The sequence below is a fragment of the Lates calcarifer genome, linkage group LG6 (genome assembly GCF_001640805.2).
Source record: "Lates calcarifer isolate ASB-BC8 linkage group LG6, TLL_Latcal_v3, whole genome shotgun sequence".
Taxonomy (NCBI): Eukaryota; Metazoa; Chordata; class Actinopteri; family Centropomidae; genus Lates; species Lates calcarifer.
Genome location: NC_066838.1, coordinates 18,338,438 through 18,357,430, shown reverse-complemented (window position 1 = coordinate 18,357,430; position 18,993 = coordinate 18,338,438). Strand labels below are relative to the sequence as shown.

Below are 18,993 nucleotides of genomic sequence, written 5' to 3'. Positions count from 1 at the left end.
GTGTACTCTTCATCAGTAGGGATTTAGCAGCATAGTATTTGTCAGTGCATCTCGCTCTCAGTGAGCTAAAATAAGCAAGTAAATACCAATTACAGAGAACATAACAAAAAAACAGATTATTTTTTGTTGCACAATAGTCTCCTGAGGCACATTAGTCAGATATTTTATAGCGTGAATTATTGTTCTTTATCACTAAAGCTGTTTTACTTTGCAGTTCTGTATTCAATTATAAACAGTGTGTGATGAGGAAGTTTAACTTTAATGGGATCTGAGCACATTATAGGTAAAGGGATCAAACCACTGACCTTCCATTTATTGGAAGGCGTTTCTTACCATCTGTCACCACCAGCCTATTACCTACTCTGTTTCAATGAGTAATATTAACTGATGTGTATTCTGTCTGAAGGCAGTGCTGATATGAGAAAGTCTGCGAAGCGAAAGCCTCTCAGGATTGATTTCCTGTAGTTGCTGAAATGATCGGAGAGCAGGGATTGTGACAGCCTGAGAGGAAGGGGCCACCTGGCAAGGGATTGGAAGGCTAATTGTCCCTCTGGTATTAGGTTATCACCACCAGCTCTTCTCTGAGAGAAGACACGCATCCCACACAGCCACAAACACACACAACATGCAAATCCTAACCATACTGCAGCACAGATAACACAGACTGCCATTCTTCTTCTGCTGTCTCACACATGTAAATACTCTGCATCAGTTCAGGAGATAACAACACTAGGTGTGTGTGAGTGTGCAGATTGAAGCTTTGCGATCAAATTCACTACCTAAACCTGCATACACACACACTCACAGTTAAACACATGCACATTCTTGGTCAGTTCAGACACTGCTGAATATCTATTCCATGCTTTCCCATCTGTTTCTCACATTACACACACACACGTATGTTCGTTTATTCAGTTCAAAAAGAGTGAGAGGCTCACCCTCCTTCGGCGAGTATCCCGTTACTTCACAGCTTTTATCTAAAGACGCCCCCCCACCCCACCCACCCAAATGCCCTGCGGGACTCTTGTGTTTTGGGATGAACCGGCAAGCAGGGGACGGGAGGGCAGCGACAGACCTCGAAGACTGGTTGGAAGGGGGGTTAAACAGGGCAGTAGATCAGGTAGCGAGGACACACGTGGCTCGGTAGGTCTCATCGAATCCTTCTGGCTTTCAGTTTGTGTCTGTATCTACATGTGGGGGAAGGGCCTTACCTCCCTCACTTTTGTATAATTAATGATGCCTTTCCTGAGCAGCAAGTGAGAGCCAGCTGCACCTACAGTGCATTACAAACACTAGTGACAGGTTGCAATAACTGCTAAGGGAACATGATGTTAACATAATTGCTTTTGTGCATTACCTTTACTAGCATATTGCTTCACTGCTTCACACTGAAAATATTAGCATATATCAAGCAAAAATGGTCAAAATGACTGATTGATTTGAATCCCAACATCTGATTTCTACAATTTCCTCCCTCATTTGTGCTGATTAGTCCTTGTATCGGCCTGTACAGAGAATCAAGTGCAATCTATCTCCTCTGTAGAAAATTAGACCGTTACAGAGCTTCCCGGCCATTGAATAGCTGTCACCATGAGAGCGATAAGTAGGCTTCAGTCTCTTTGGTGCCATCAGAGCTGATGCAGACGAGCACACTTGTGGCCCACTGCCCAGAGAGACACCTGGCACCTCCTTCTCAAACACGAACAGGCTCACACACATACGCACACAGTGGGGCTTGGCCAGATGGGAGCCCTTTCTCATCTAGCAAGATTTAGAGCGCTAAAGAGCCAACATGACACAAACAGTTAGAGTAAAGCAAGAATATCCAATCAATCGCCATCTCTCCCACACTCGCTCAAACAAGATTGAAACAGTGGTCGCTGACAGCTCTTCTTCCTCCTCTCCCTCTGTCTACCTGGTTTGGCCCCTGCAGAACAGCCAGATGGTGGAGCTCCAGAGGAATCAGCTGCGGGATGACATCAAGGAGTACAAGTTCCGGGAGGCTCGCCTGCTGCAGGACTACACCGAGCTGGAGGAGGAGAACATCTCGCTGCAGAAGCAGGTCTCCATGCTCAAGCAGAGCCAGGTGAGGATAGAGCAGTACCGCAGCTCTCCACGTGCAAAGTTTGAATCATGTAAAAGGTGAGAATGGTGGAGTGGCAGTCTAAAAATGAGGAGGGATGGGTAGAAGAGTGAATGGAAAACATCCCCGTTCTTGGCTAATCATTATCATGCAGCCTCTTCAGTGAGGCTTAATTAAACTGGTAGCTTCAGGCTTCTACTCCAAGTGCTTTTTTTAAACACAAATGTACAGTATACTATCTTATAGCATCTTAGTAGCCCCACAGGCCCTCCACCTCCCTCATAACAGCTCTCAGTACGTTTCATTCTTGTACTGATTAGACTGCCAGAATGAAGCATGATTGCTTTAATATTCAGATTTAATTACGATAATAAAAACATCCTCTGATACAGCAGAGATAAGCAGCTGCTTTTGTTTTTTGTTTTTTTTGTTTTTTTTTCAGTGCCTGGAAACAGGGCTGCCGTCTGATAGTGGAAGTGTTTGACAGAATCTAGATTTTAACTCTTCACGGTACAAAATACACTTCCTGGGTTTATTCAAATGAGCTGAAAGGGGTGAAAAAAAACCCACTTTGCACATCTGCAAAAATAAAACAGATCTGTATTTCCAAGTAGGATATTTCCATTTGATGTTGGCTTTTATGCTTGAGCTGTTAATTCTCTTCATATGCGGTTTTCATTTTGGATTATGTTTTTGTCACTCATCACGAGGGACATGAAAAACCCCAAAAGCCGCTCCTTAGACAAACAATATAAAAAGGATTCCCAAATCCAATCAACTTAAAACTAATTAAAAGGGAAATTAAATGGATATTTTCTTGAGTGACATTGTCTTGAATAATGTCTTTTTTATCCAGCTGGCTTTCCATACACGAACCAGCCTAACAGCTCATTTTCAGTGGAGCTGCACCTAGTTTTATTTATCTCATTTAAGTGGTTCCTTCTCCTCCTCTTCCCAGGTGGAGTTTGAGGGTTTGAAGCATGAGATCCGTCGTCTGGAGGAGGATACTCAGTTCCTGAACAGCCAGCTGGAGGATGCCATCCGCCTGAAAGAGATTGCCGAGCGTCAGCTAGGGGAGGCCCTGGAGACCATCAAGACTGAGCGTGAGCTGAAGGCTTCCCTGAGGAAAGAGCTCTCCCACTACATGAGCATTGGAGACACTCTGTACCACAGGTGAACAGAACACAAACAAAGTACTCACCTGGCTCAGCTTCCTCTTTAACGAACACTAACAGACACACCGTTCCCTCTCTTTCCCCTCAGCCCTCTGAGCATCTCTCTGGATGGTCTGAAGTTCAGCGACGATGCCGCCACCGAACCCAACAATGACGAGGCTCTCCACGGGTACGAGAATGGCTTCACCAAACTGGTCAACGCCATCACCGACGACAACCGCGTCTCCACGCCCAAGAAGGAAGAGCTGTTCCATCCTGCTCCCAGCCTCGTGGACAACCTGCTGAGCGAACTCAACATCTCGGAGATCCAGAAGCTCAAACAGCAGCTGATGCAGGTATGTTCTTAATCACTGAAAAACTGAAAACATTGTGAATAATAGCACACTAATGTGAAATAATAAAACACAAAAAGTGTCTGAATGAGTGAGTGAGTCATTGTAGTCCTGACCCAGGCTGCTGCAGGGATCTAAATCCCCTTATAGCAAAGTTAATCCAGGGAGACTCACACAACCTCCAGGCTCGGCTGCCTGGGCCGCGAGACAATGGGTGGTGGCACCGGAGGACCTGCCATCTGCTTGCACATCACCCCATTAGGGGCCAGGGCTATGCTTGATTGGGCACCATGGTTACCAGAAAGTAAATGGGAACCTGTGGATAATGATTGTTTAGGGGACTATGGGATTAAGGATTTTTTTTCATCTCCCTTCATCAAATATAAACACGGGTGCTGGATCAACGTGTGAACTTGAAATTACCTCAGTGCTGTCCTGCTACCAGCACTACTCTGGTTCTCGACCTGATCATCATTGTGGTGGTAAAGCCGGCGGACTGTGACTAAGCCCCGTGTTTGATATGAGCCAGCGGCATGTCATGCTGCCTGCTGAAGCCTCCTGCCAAGTCATTCCACAGATTCCTGGCAGGAATCAGAGCATGGGAAACAAAAACCTTCCTTTTCTCATTCAGCCATAGACTGTTGCTCTCCTACCTTATCTCATTGTATTGATTTAGATGCACAGTGATCAATCCCAGACGTCCGCTCCTCGGATATCACCCTATTAGTCCCTGGCAATCTATTACAACCAGTATGGATTCTGCAGGAGTAGAATGGGCAAATTTAAGTTCATTCTGCATTAGGGACTCACAAATAATTCTCCTTTGTAAATATGTCAAAAGATCTTATTTACATCATCACATTTCATTGGCAAATGATATGTGATATAAAGGAATGCAGGAGTAGCTCTTGAACATGACGAAGCCATGTTAATGAAGCGTGCCATCTCTTTTTGAAATTACTCATTATCTATTCTGCACTACTAAAAAATTTATGCAGATGGGCATGGCCATGATACTTTTTTATTATTTACAGATCAGCTTTTGAAATAGCTCCGTGCTTACATCAGCACAACTGTGTGCATGTGTGTAAGACGACCCACCCAGTGTCTCTGCCAGCACTGAGCTGAACCGAGTCCAGCAAATAGTCAAGGTCATCCTGACTTTGATGCTGGGCTACTGGGCAATGAGCCTCACATACCTTGGCAGCACAAGCCTGATAGTGGAGTAGAGTTACTACATGACAGATAATCTACTGATTTAATATGATCTGTTGAGTTCAAAACAGGAATCCTTCACATCATCGAGTTACCCAAGAAAGTAAAATATGAAATTACACGTGTGCATTAACCCAAGCAGAGAGAAAGTGGGATGACTTGACATGCCGTTGCTCTGTGTGTCCTCATCTCTCCTCAGATGGAGCGTGAGAAGGTCAACCTGCTGTCCACCCTGCAGGACTCGCAGAAACAGCTAGAGCAGGCTAACGGTGCTCTGTCCGAGCATCAGGAGAAGGTCAACCGCCTCACAGAGAACCTCAATGCCATCCGCAAGCTGCAGGCCAGCAAGGAGCGCCAGTCTGCCTTGGACAACGAGAAAGAACGTGATAGCCATGAAGACGGAGACTACTATGAGGTGGACATCAACGGACCTGAGATCCTGGAGTGCAAGTACAAGGTAATTGTCTTCTGGTGGCTGAGAGTGCACAGCCCAAGATGTCAGGTTGAGTTTCAAATTGACAGGTAATCTAGAGGAAAATATCTTGGAATACATTTGGGGTTTATTTATACTCAGCAACTGTTCTTGTCTTGGCAGGTTGCTGTGTCTGAGGCAGGAGAACTGAAGGAAGAACTGAAGACTCTCAAAGCAGAATACCAGGCCTGTCAGTCACGTTACGAAGAGGAGCGCAACCGTTTGGAGAACGATGTCACGACACTGGGAGAGAAGCTGGCAACTTTGGAGAAGACAAGTCTGACAGAGAGAGAAGAGAAGGCTAAGCTAGAGAAGGAGCTGCGCAAGGTGAGATGTTGCTCTTGATACTGATGTTCTAATGGTGGATTTGGTGTTTTTGTGAACTCTGTAAGACAAAAACGTGGCTAACTGATGTATTTCTCTTTGTGTGTCCTCAGCTCAGCGACGTGGCAGGCGAGTCCCAGGGCAGCCTGAGTGTGGCTCAAGACGAGCTAGTCACCTTCAGCGAAGAACTGGCCACCCTCTACAACCACGTCTGCATGTGCAACAACGAGACACCCAACCGCGTCATGCTCGACTTCTACAAGGAGGGCAAGGGCGGTCGGAGCAGCCCAGAGGGCCGCGGCCGTCGCTCTCCCATCCTGCTCACCAAGGGCCTCTTCCCTGAGCCCGGTAAGACCGACCTGAGCGATGGAGCCCCATCGCCAGTCTCCTCCCTTCCTTCTCCTGTGTCCGACCACCGCCGCGAGCCTATGAATATCTACAACCTGGTGGCCATCATCCGGGACCAGATCAAGCACCTGCAGCTGGCCGTGGACCGCACCACCGAGCTTTCACGCCAGAGGGTGGCCTCTCTGGAGCTTGGCACTGTGGCTGACAAGGACAAAGAAGCCTGCATGGAGGAGATCCTCAAATTGAAATCCCTGCTCAGCACCAAGAGGGAACAGATTGCAACCTTGAGAACAGTCCTCAAAGCCAACAAGCAGGTCAGTTCCTCTGTTTTTGTCAAAATGTCTTTTGACTAACTTTGTATGACTACCAAACATTTGTCAGTTTCCCTTGAAAGACAGCAACAGAAGATGAAAGTGTCAGCTATTTCAGGTCTATTCAGCTGTTGCAGCAAATGCATTGCAGACAAGACACTGGTGGAGCCAGCAGTCTTATGCCAACAGCTGCCCAGAGTATCTGTGTATTTTAGAATTGAAGAACAGCCCCCCAAAGCACAAAGAACCATAACCTAGAGATAGTGTGCATGCAGTTGCTCTGGTAGCCCTTTAAAGTATGTGTGTGGTTACTCAGTGACCATTAGAACACAAACATGAAAGCCCCTCATAAACCACACACCTTTGGTTATTAAAACAGCAACTAACAGAAGCAGCTTAAAACAGGTCACATGGCTACCTTAATGACTTACATGTGACGGGGAAGAAAAAGAAAAGGTCATATGGTCCATATTAACGGAGGTAGACATGTTGGGACAGGAAATAACACCCCCGACGTCTTCCAGCTGCTCTGACCCTTTTGTTCCTCGTGTCCACCCACAGACAGCTGAAGTTGCTCTGACCAATCTGAAGAGCAAGTATGAGAACGAGAAGGCCATGGTGACAGAGACCATGATGAAGCTGAGGAATGAGCTCAAAGCGCTGAAGGAGGACGCCGCCACCTTCTCCTCTCTCAGGGCTATGTTCGCCACACGGTAAGGAACACGCCGCCACCTGCTCGATGGACATCACCAAAAGGAAAAAAAAAAAAAAAACAGTTTCACGCATTCTACCCTTTCACAGAAGAATTCCTCTGACATACCATTCATACCTCACAAAATGTTTGCCCACTCAGTATTTCTGAAAGAAAATTGCTGCATAAGCAGTCTTTGTTGTTTACCCACATGGTCTGGCATGAATCCCAAACTGTGCCAGTATGCTGTGCTATTACAGATTAGCAGCAGCAACACAGCAGACCTTCTTAAAACTACTGCACAAACACCACAGACAATATACCCAGGTAAACTAAAGACGAGATTATCATCATAATGTAATCCAGGTGTACCATGTGTTCACTTTGTCCATATTATTGTAACATCACATTTCTAAGGAGGATATTGTTTGTATTTTTAAGAATCAGGGCCAGGAGGGGATTCTAGTAGCACTGATACTGCGTATGGGGCACAGAAGGTATCTAATCTGGGTATCATTTAAATATGTCACTTAAGTAGTGTTTTTGACCAGTTACTTACTGTGTGTGTGTGTGTGTGTGTGTGTGTGTGTGTATCAGATGGACTGACACACACTTGCTAATCTTTTCTGATTCCAAAGAGAAGCCGGTCAAAGGTTCTGTGCATAATCCCACCTCATCTTGGTCTGGATTACACATTCACCCTACACACATAGTAGACTAAGTCCTCATACACAGCTTGTGGGTTTGTTTATTTGTGTATGCATGCATGAGTATTAAGAAAGGTAAGAATATCAGTGATAGTACATTTGCACAGCCACTTGTATGTAATTTTAGATGTGATTTTTAGTGATCACACGGTGGATGCACAGCTCACTTTCTGAGTTGCTTTCCCTCTGGGTATTTGGTATTTTTTTTACATGTTGACGATGCCCACTTGTCCCGTAAATATCAGCCCTGGTCCAGATGGCTGCTCTGAGATGCTGAGACAGTCTTTCCTTCTGCATTTAAGACTCCTCCGCAATCCACAGCAAAGCTCAAGCTGTGCAGAGGAGAGGAGAGGTGGAGGAGGAGGAGGAGGAGGAGGAGGGTCGGGACGGTATTATCGAATGAAGGTTACAGAGGCTGGCTGCAGGGAATGTGTGGGCAGCTCAGCAGCACCCCACCCCCACCCATCTTACCCATACAGTAATTCAATACCCATCTCTAAAGTGAAGTGTGCTTGCTGAAGTAACTCCATATACCTGCAGTGTCTAATCAATTAGTAACAGGAGGAAAACTCCTCTGTCTGCCTCTCTGTGGGGTTTTTGGTGCAGTACATAGCCAGATGGTTAGAGGCTGTAAGTGTAATGCTAAACTATTTGGACCAAAGGTAACCAGGCCTAACAGAGAACCAGATCTTGCTCCCACTAATGATTTTTTTTTTCACTCAAGGGCCCATGAGTTGTATCACTTGTCATAGTCTAGCGAAGGTGTGAGATCATATGAAGAAGCAGAGCCACTGTGAAGTGTCTGTTTCCTTAAGCCTCTCTGGGCTGGGGAGGCTTAAGATACTGACAACACATTAGAGCTCGCTGTTTACTGCCATATGTGTTTTCATCCTTGTGTGCAAAACACCTCCACTGGTGAAGATGAGGATGATGATGTTCTTGAGGCTCCGACTCCTTTAGTCTGCCACCTTTCTGGAGCCTGTGCATGATTTACATTCAGTGTGTTTATGGGATTCATGCATTGGTATGTTAATTCTGTTCTATATGGCACAGAGTTGGGTCAGGGAACTCTTTGAGAGACTTGGGGGACCAGCCTGAGAGAGGTTTCCCACACTCCCCCTCCTTCTTTGTAACACCCCCCTCCCGTCCTTCCTCATCGCCAAACACCCGGTTCTCTAGTCATCTGGAAAATAAAGAGAGGAAGGGGCCAGCCTTTCAGTTTAAAGCCCACTACAGGAGCCTAATTTGACAGTCTCCTTTTTTTGGTTCATGGTAATCACCACTCTGACAAAGTCTGTAAAGGTGGATTTCTGAGATGTGGAAAACTCTCAGATACAAATGTGTGGTCTTTGACAAAGGGGAAGAGTGGGATTGAAAGAATGTGGAGGTTTTTGTGCGAGCCTTTGTGTGATCTAATGCTGCAGCCACATAGATTAGAGTTAGTTGAGATTTTGAAAGTCTTTTTCGTTCTGTGAGAATTTCATGAGTTTGAGATGTAGCTGAGTGTTTTTCAAGTGTGTGTACGTGCTTCCCCGTGTGAGTGCCTCTCCAGCTGCAGTCTCTGGTGTTGTGTTAACAATGAGCTCCTGCCTCTAACATTCCTAAGACATGCCTCGACATGCTCTCAGCTCTTGTTCATACTGATTAACAGTCAAACCATTAGCCCGAGTCACATTTTCTCCTCGAACATACACCCTCAGTCATCCTGCTGTTCTGTTTTTAGCTGTATTTTCTCTCCATCATTGTTCCTTCCCCTCTTCCCTGCTCTCTCTGTGATATCCATCCCACCATGACCAATCAAGCTCCAGACAAGACCACAGTGGAGGAGGTTGCGTGTGTGCGTGCTGTCAAGGCAGTATTGATTATGTACCATGTCTACATGAATGTTGGAATAGCTGGGGCTTCCCAGTGCAGCCGTAAATGCCATTGGCTACAGTAAATCATCACAGCACAACAAACGATAGATAGATAAAGTGCCTGTTTGTCTAAGTGAATATGATGACTGTTCATCCTCAAAAGCAGCTAACCCCCCCCCCCCCCCCCCCCCCAGCCATTGCGCCACCACACCCCATCAGCAGGCCAAAAAAGGCTCCTATTGTATCACTTTAGTCCCAAGAATAGACTTCTCTGTTTTTTTCCCGGGAAATATGCATGCCCTCTCACCCCCACCATGCAACAGCGGCTGAACCGTCTGAAGGCGCACCCCCCACCCACCCATCTCATACTGGGTTTAATGAAGCAGCACTGATCCCTATTGTCTGGGTGTGTGGCCCACTGGGAATCAAACTGCATACACAAGAGGGGAGGGTATGGTTTATGTTTGTGTGGTGGTCTGGCGAGGCCAGAGTTCACATGGTACGCAACCACGTGCAGCACCACACACAACAAAAACATCTGCGGTTACTGGGCATTTTGATCCCAGGTTCTGCCGTCAAGACTTATTTATTTTTATTAAAACAAGAACTTAATTTAAAGATGGGTTTAGACAAGTCAAGTTTCTCCTACTGCAGTTTGCCTCGTTTGAGGAATTTTCCAAAAATAAGAGTCCCTATGTTGAAAAAAGGGCACCATGAAGTAACACTGTGATATACTGTGGAAACTATTCAAAACAAGTTTATTTTCTTTGGAAACAAAACAAAAAAATCTCATCTTGCTGGAAGATATTTTTGTCTGTATTGAGAAAATATGATTTAATGACACAACAGTTGTTATACTGCAATAGTCCAAGCAGTCATTAACCAAAGGTCAAACAATAATAAATCTCACATGCTCCCTGGGAAAATGACAGTTACAGCATGGAACATAATAGATGAACTACATGACATTAGTAAGAGTTCTGCATTCTTGTGTTTTTTTCAGCAGCTATGAGTTTGCAGGTTGGGGCGATCCCAAATAAAGTAAATACCTTAATACCGGATAGATAAAAGGGAGCCAGGTGAGGCTACCTACCAGTTAAATTAGGCCTGAACGGTTTTGGTGCTGCACAGTTGGAGGATAAGGTGATTCTCACTAACATAACCAACCCCTCCCTTCGCAGAGGTGTGTCATTCATTACTGAAGAATGTCACTCATATTGCCCCGTCAGCAACACAGATAGGTAGGGATGAGCGAGCGAGGAGGAGAGGGAAAGTGACTGACGCAGGCAGACAGACGCAGACGGGCAGCAAGGAAGAGACGGAGGAGAAAAAGCTTGGGAGGCAAGATAAGAGCCAGGAGAGAGGATGTGATTGAAAGAGAGAAGAATGAGAGAGCAAGCTAATGAAAAGGAGAAAAGGAAGAGTTGGTGAAAGAGTGTGAAAATGGAAGGCGAGCATGACAGCAGATGGAACCTGGAGATATGATCCCCCCCCCCCACCTCAAAATCCCATTTGGTGACCCAGTTTTATACCTGTCCAGTCTGAGACGCTCACGCACACACATACACACATACAAGAGTAGAGGGAGGCAGGTGATAATGCCGCAGTGCAGCACCCAGTAATATGGGGCTGTAGGTAGACAGATTTCATTTTGAGTGCTATTTCACACATATTCGGGAAGTGGTACAGTCTCACTCCAGCTGGAAAAGTGAAGTTCAGGTGTGACCTGCCTCAGCTCTGAGCAGGGAAACACATTCCTCCCTTCCCCATAGTCATTTCCCCCCCCCCCTTCTGACTCCCCTCCTCAGTCTGTCCCACAGGTGACGCAGAAAGGATCTTCTCAGTGACCCATAGGTTAATGCTTTCATCCTGTGTGTATGTGATCTATTCTTAACTTCCACTGCTCATACACTCCTCATATAATTCAGAGAAGCTGTAAGCTATCAGATGAGAGTACGTTGAGATGTCTTAGTTGGTCATAAAATGCCAGTCATACACTGCAGGAGTGTCTGTATAAACCCCCAAAACCATGGATTTGCATATCATTTTTGAAAATATATTTTAAAAATGTAAAGGTCCAAAGTGGATATGGTGTTGAAGTTTGTTTTGAAATGTGGCATTTATGATATTTGAAAGAGGGAAGAGAAGTCTACTATGTTGCAATGCTCAGATAATCCCAAGTAATTTCAGCTGTGGACAGTTTATTGTCATGTGTTGCAAAATATCTTCTCAAATGACTGAAAATGAGCTGAGAGCATTTTAGTTTGTGAGGTTTGGTGCAGTGCCCTGACATGGCTGATGAAATCTTCATAATGCAGGAGCTCTGCTTTCTTATCACATCTTGTGCATGCAGCTCAACAGCTCTACCTGGTGGTGCCAAAAACACTGTGCAAACAGGGGAAAGGTCATAATGAAAGTGTTGTACACTTGTTTTAGGCTTCATGAGTGTTGGTGTCAGTATCTCAGATATACAGCTCAGGTGTGTGTGTGATGGTTGTAGTTTTACAATTGTTTAAGTTTAATTTCATATTTTAAAAAACAAACCTATTATTTTCTCCATTTAGTCAAACACTATTTGGTGTTATTGGAAGTGTCAGTGCCCCCTGGTGGTATGATGCTGGAAATTATTGATGGTGTAAAAACATCTTGGTGATATTCTTCAGTTTAAAGTGCACAAATACACACCTGACTCTATAGCTTTCTCTCTGTGTGTCTTGCAGTTGTGACGAGTATGTGACCCAGCTGGATGAGATGCAGAGGCAGCTCGCCGCAGCCGAGGACGAGAAGAAGACCCTCAACTCGCTGCTGCGCATGGCCATCCAGCAGAAGCTGGCCCTGACGCAGCGCCTGGAGGACCTGGAGTTTGACCACGAGCAGACCCGCCGGGGAGGCAACACCGGGCGGGCTAAGACCCGCAGCAAGGCTGCTGCCGGCACCGCCAACAACCCCCACGTAAGTCAGAGTCTCACCTGCTCTGGCTCTGGCCGACCAGAGCACAACAATGCCGTGCCCAACGGCATTCTGGGAGGCCCCGTGGTCTTTTGCAGCGAGAAGTACAAGATCTACTGTGACTGAAGTGGCGGCTGACAAGTCCGCAAGGGACTGCTGTGTACAGAGGGGAGGGGGGGGCCTACGGGCCAAAACCCTCCCTGCCTTAGTGTTAAAGAGCCCCACTCGCTCGCTTAGCTCCCTGGCCAGCCTGCGCTCCTCTAGGGACTGCTGTGTGACTAACTGGCTGCTCGTGTGTGCTAGTGTAAACGCTTAGGGGAATGCAGATGTATGTACAGTGTGCACTAGACGTCTGGACTGTAGTAGACATATATGGCATGTGGATTATAAGGCCCCGGTTATATTGGGGGGTTTTGTGGATATTATGGAGTGTCTATTCTTTCCGCTGTCATGGTGCCGTACGTATGATGTAAAAGGTGGCAGCTTCTGTGCTTGTTTGTTCTGGCCCCCTGAGTGTATTGCCTGGTAACAGTAACACATTGTGGGGGTGGGGACTTGTAAAGAGGATGTCAATCTGATGCTCTTGTAACTAAATATGACATCCTCTGCTCTTCAGCTCGTCTGTTGGCATTGGTGCTCCTTTGAATAAATAGCCCCCTTCTCTCCTCCTGCCTCTCCGTCCTGGTCCCCCCAGGACTGACCTGTGTCCAGTAGCCCACTGTCTAATCAGGTCACTCTTAAATGTTTACAAGAAGATAAAGGAACTAAAATATGCAATCTCCCTCTGCTTTCATGCTAGGGGAGCACAGTATGATTCTACACAGAAATTCAAAAACTCACAAGTGGGTTTCATGGTGGAATTGCTTGGGCAGAAAAGGAGCACCTGTGACCACAGGTGTTTATTTCAGGATCATTTTAAAGCTGTGATGCTAGCACACCAATACAATAGGGTCAATAGAATCGCATGGCTTTGCAGCTAAAAACGCTTATGAGCTTTTTTAACTGTTTTTCTGTTTGTCAGGTGTGTGGTACAAGACAAGTTCATGTACTACAGGGCTCTACATTGTGAAAAAAGAGGAGTTATTTGGTGTCTGGTGAGATACAGGAGGGCTATCTATTCCATGTGACCCATTATGTTGCGATGGATTCTTTCAGAGCCATATTTCAAGAGAGAAAGAAAGTTTGACAAATCGATCTCCACACCCAAATTAAGTGCACTTCAGCATAGGTGCCTCAGGTTCCTGCTTCTATTAAAATGGATATAATGATTACTGTGAACAGAGATACAATATAGTTTTGATCAAAGATGATTTTTTAAAAATGGAGAAAATCCTAGAAGAGCACAAATCAAAAAGGCACCCACATCTGGATAATAAATCTGCAAACGAAAACCAACCGACCACTCGGCAAAAAGTGCCTGTCGACCCAAACACTTGATATATTTATCTGTTGATGTAAAGCCCTGTCCTTGTGTCTCATCTTGAGCTAACGCTGTTCTTTTCCCTCTCTCTCTCTCCCCCCATCCTCTGTTTCCCTTCTTCCAATTTTGGGAGCTCACTCAGAGGTCTCTGATCATTTCTCTGTGGTTATGTGGCTGAAAAACCCTTTTTCCTCATGTCTCTAATCTTGTGTCTTGTTGCTTGGTCGCCACGTGACGACCTTCTCTCTTGTAGATTGTCAGCAGCTTGCTCCCCCAGCATCACCACTCACCCTTTAACTAGAATGAGGAAAATGTGGGGAAAAATTGCCCTCTGAATATTTTTGTCAGGTAACGTCCTCACGTATGTTGTGCTCCCAATTTTTATCTTTTTTTTTTTGCCTGTGTGTATATCAGTGTATGAAGTGAAGGGCTCTCATGTGTGCATTATGTTTTTTAACCTTTGCAAATGGAGGGTCGCTCATTTTTTTTCTTTGTTGTTTGGTGTGTGAGGACAAAGCAACGTACTATTTTAGTATCCACAATAGCTTTAACCCCCTCGCAAGCTAGCATTACGCAAATAGAAAAAATATAAGTGGGGCTTGTTTAATAAATCCATGTACTGCTTGTGGATCATAGACACATTAGCTTTATGATGCTAAAAGCAGGGTTGATGTGAGGAAATCCTGCAAGATTTATCAAATTAAGACTTTTCTACCACTACTAAGCTATATATTGTACTCTATATTCTTAATATGATCATGTTCAGGTTATATAATCTTGCAGGATCGTATTACAGTATTCCTTCCTCTCAAATACGAAGAGAGGAGTTCATTTATTCCTCCGAAAATGGAACAGCATCAGCAGTCAACCCTGCTTGAGTGTGCATCCATAAGCCACAGCACACAGCATGGAGACGAGGCTATCGTACACGTTAGGGAAAAAAAACCTCCTCGGAGGCCAATCACTCTTCCATTTTAGATTCACGTAACTTACAAGTGCGATATATTCAGTTTCTATCAGTTTGCGCTGACGGAGGAAAGGTTTTTTGGGGAGTAGAGTAGCAGGGAGAACTACTCGTGTTGTAAAACCAGCTCCTGAGGGAGGAGATAAGAAAAGCTAGACATGCTGGTGAAGAAAGCCAGATGTCTGGCTGAGAGCTGACTCTTGATACTTTGGAGAAATGAGTCCAGGGGTTTTCCTGAAGGAGAAACTCCTGGTAATTTTTGGAGGTATATAAAAAACAGACTAGTTGCTCAATCAACCAGAGGACATTGATTCAAATTAGTTGAGCCCCTAACCCGTCCCCTTGTATAGGCTCACTGAGCGGTAGATAGACCCCAGGATGTGATTGTAATTTCTTAGATAGATGAATTCCCCCTTCTCTCCATCTAGTTTGAAATCAATGTCTGGCATATCTGGTGTCGTAACAGCATGCCACCTAAAAATAAAAAATAAAAAAAAGGCTCCTCCTACCTCTGCTTGCAGGCTCCTCCCACTTCACCTTTAAGTTTTACTACACATGATGCATCTAGTTTCTGGTTTTCTTGTAAAGCCTGCATGTCAAAAACCATAATCCATTTTTTCATTAACTTGCATGGCATATGAGAAAGACCCATCTCCTTTGAAACCTGGGTGGTGGGATGTGGCTTCAACTCTGTCCCATGAATGAAAGGTCGTGGTACTTGTGAGTCATTGGCTTCCTAACTTGCACCCGCAGGATAACTTGGTGGTGAATGTGCTTTCACATCAGCTGCCTCAGAAAACACACCGGCGACGCTAATATGACAGAGAAGCTCCTGACATGACATCAGCTGCATTCGTGGGGGGCTTCCTAACATCGGCTTCTGTTGCTTTGACTAACTCCAGCCGCCGTCTACTTTTGTCTGTGTGGACTCGTGCTGCTGACCATGTTAACAATCTCGCTCTAAATCGACCAATAATGCTAATGCTGATCATTTGTTTGTGTCTCCATTTTTGCAGTAAATTACAGTAGCTCTGCGCCGATGACGAAGTACCGACACAAGGTCCATTCTCACAGCTGATTGAGTTCGCCGAAAAGAGTTAGCACTGTAGGCTATTTGGACTTGGAAGACCAAAAAAAAAAAAAAAAATAGCCACAACAAAACATAAGAGAAAATGCTAAATGAAAACAGATTTTTTTAAAAGTCACATCAACTGTCCTTCCTTTTCCTTTTTGAACACACATATTACACTTGGTCTCATATTTTTGCGTGCTGCTGCTGGAAGCCAATTTCTCACAAGTTCACTGATCTGATCGACCAGAGTTTGTGATTGGCTAATCTAACCCTCCAATGAGAAGCCAGGGGACATGGGCTTGTTTCTCAATGCTATGTTACTTTTATTTTTTTTGTTGTTTTAGTTTGTTTTCTTAATCTGTGCACTTTCATTATATAGGATTATAACAGACTATTATTAACCTATAGGAAAGCATGGTAGTACTATGGTTTGTGAGTTATTCAGTATAGGTTATGAGACTATAGGATTATACGTCCTCCTGAATCATGTGATTTTTAAGAGGCTATTTACTCCAGTAAGGGCTTCACAAACCACAGACCTACTATTATGACTTATTCCTCAAGATTTTATCCATCAAATAATCATTCTTAAATTGTTTTGTTACATCATATGTTATGCTGTTGGTTTTCTTTTATGTTTGTTCTATTGCCATGTTCTATACAAAAAAAATCCAGGGTGATCAAATTCTGGGGTTTGTTCATGTATTTATTATTCCTAGGAATAGTTCAAACTAACACAATGAAACTTGACGACGCCCTGACTCAAATAGGTAAGTTGTGTTTTGGGAAAAATTTGAGTGACAAGATGATGCTTTTCCTAGCTTCTTACCGAGGGTGTTCCACTGAAACGGGATCACTGACTTTCAGAATTCTCTGCAAGTGCAACGATTAAATTCCAAATTGGAATTGTTTCATTCTCTCTTCGTTTTTATCGTGCCAAATCTTGGTACACCGTTTAGGTTTGAAAAGAATCAAGACTCGGGAAGAAGACAAACCGTCAGCTGAGAAAGATGTAATTCGGGGCCATTGGCTCTCCTGTTGTGAGCGCCGGGGTTTTGTGTTTTTTTTTTTTTTTGGTTTGTTTAGTTCTTCGTTTCTGACCAGTAGTGCCTTTCATTGTTTCAAGGGAGAATCTTAGACTAGTGTTTTACGTTCTCGTTTTTTTTTAAATAGGTGAGGACTTTGGGTTCAAAATGACTGTGAGCAGCAATAAGTGCAAAGGGAATTTCCACCCCTTTCTGCATGAGTGAGGTGATAGTTTTAAAAATTAGCTCAATAAAACTGAAATTGTATTGAATTCTGCAGGTCAGTGATCCACTCAATAAATTCAGGGGTATTAAGAAAAGGTTGTTTTTTTATCAAACTTTGGGAACCAAAAGAAATCCCTTTGGCCTCCTGTTATTGAACAAAATGCTCCATGCATCTGTAATGTGTTGGGGTAGATCGGTGTACTATTGGAAACATCTACGTATCTCTAGCTTTGTTTGGTGAAGGTAATGTGATATCAATAGTATTGTTGAAAAAAAATGTGCAGAGAGCGCATTTTATCTTTCTTTTTGTCCAATTTGAGTTTTGTTTGGTTTTTTTTATTCTTTTTTTTTATATCATCTTTGAGCATTATGTTTTCAGTAAACAGAAAACAAATTAAGCATCAACAAGCTTGAATAGTGCCATCATAGCCAATGCTTGTTTGTTGAGGCGTTAAAGTTACCAATACGGACAAGAAGCTAAAAAAAAGTGCAATTCAGATACAGTTTTACATTTTGAAAAAAAGAAAAAGTTTTCTGTTTGCTGGAAGCGATAGCATTGTGATAATGAAATTAGCTGTGCAAACTTTATATTGTCATATTGTGTTTCAGTATTGATCCATAATGAGAGTTTGATATCTTTATATGAAATAATGACTTCACCTGTATGTTGGTATTTATTTGAATTGTCATGCAGTACTGTATTCTTATCAATAATGTGCATTATGATTAGTGGCATATTGATTACAGCTAAATGTCATATGCATGTTTCTCAGTCATGGGACCTTTACACAGAATTGAAAACAAACATGTAAACTTTTGTCAGGGTGTTAAAAAAAAAACTGAGAAAAAAAAAAGAAAAGACATGAGTTAAGTCTGATGTATTACTGCTGAACTAATCCTATGAAAGTGTTTCGTTTGTTTTCCAGTAGAGAGGTGGTATGTCTGTGTAAAGGTAGTCATACTGGCTAAAATCAATAAATGTGACTTAAGTTCCAAGGCGTTTCAGTGTCGTTATTTATAGCCTCAGCAGCAGGACACGAAGGGTTAACCTGGGGAAGTGTATGGTCTGCAGCCCCGGTGTCTCCTCAGAGTGATCCCAGCTGGAAGCCAGGGGCAGGGGAACTTCCCAGCTGTCTGAGCAGCTCCAGGACATGATCACATTTCACACAATGCACAAAAACACACTTCCACCGACCCCCCCTTCTCCTCCTCCCCCCTCTCCAACCCTCCTTTCTCTCCCTCCTGTCTTTTCTCTGCTGTCTCGCTTAAACCTCACTCCTCCCTCTCCTCTCTTCTCCTCTCCCCTCCTCGGCCTTCCTCCATTTTCCCATTTCTTTTCCTTTCCTCCCCTCTCCCCCTGCCTTCTGGAGATATATACACCCACGCAACTGAGAGCCAATTTTCTGCTGACCTTTGGTACACCCAGTACTTCCTGTCCAGGCTCTGGAGGCCCAGCGGCTCTGCCCAATTAATGCTGCAGTGATTTTCTTTGTAGTTATTTAAAAATGCTTGGGAAGTCCTGTCAGGCTGTTTAAAAAACAACCGATAGTTTAATCGATATTAAGAATACTTTTTGCTCACAGCCCAAAAGTGACTAATGATACATGATATTAAATAAATCATATAGAAAAGTGCTCTAAATTTGTCTATTACTCTAAATGAACATAGCAATGTGAAGCAACTTTTTCTGTCTGATGCACCCCTATCAGATGAAATCCAGTACTGCTTTATCAACACCTTCTGTCATGACTTCTATGTGTTCTATTAAACTGATGTTAAACTAGATATTATAGAGTGGCAGAAGCTGAATGTTTCAACCCCCTT

General features: G+C 44.1%; 1 protein-coding gene across 5 annotated transcripts in view; it reads left to right on the top strand.

Moving 5' to 3' along the window:
* LOC108900177 (protein bicaudal D homolog 2) overlaps positions 1-18,165 on the top strand; it is a 43,937-nt gene extending 25,772 nt beyond the window's left edge. The window contains exons 3-12 of one of the 5 annotated variants that reach the window (XM_018701084.2): positions 1,934-2,086; positions 3,042-3,256; positions 3,347-3,593; positions 5,005-5,262; positions 5,401-5,604; positions 5,715-6,263; positions 6,822-6,973; positions 12,235-12,466; positions 14,137-14,231; positions 15,864-18,165. In XM_018701084.2, coding sequence (XP_018556600.1) covers positions 1,934-2,086; positions 3,042-3,256; positions 3,347-3,593; positions 5,005-5,262; positions 5,401-5,604; positions 5,715-6,263; positions 6,822-6,973; positions 12,235-12,466; positions 14,137-14,184 — 2,058 coding nt within the window. In that variant the 3' untranslated portion in view covers positions 14,185-14,231; positions 15,864-18,165. Of the gene's footprint in view, positions 1-1,933; positions 2,087-3,041; positions 3,257-3,346; positions 3,594-5,004; positions 5,263-5,400; positions 5,605-5,714; positions 6,264-6,821; positions 6,974-12,234 lie in introns of all 5 variants that reach the window. The other 4 variants (XR_007813428.1, XM_018701083.2, XM_018701085.2 and 1 more) reach the window with 4 other exon arrangements.
* The last annotated feature ends 828 nt before the right edge of the window (positions 18,166-18,993 follow it).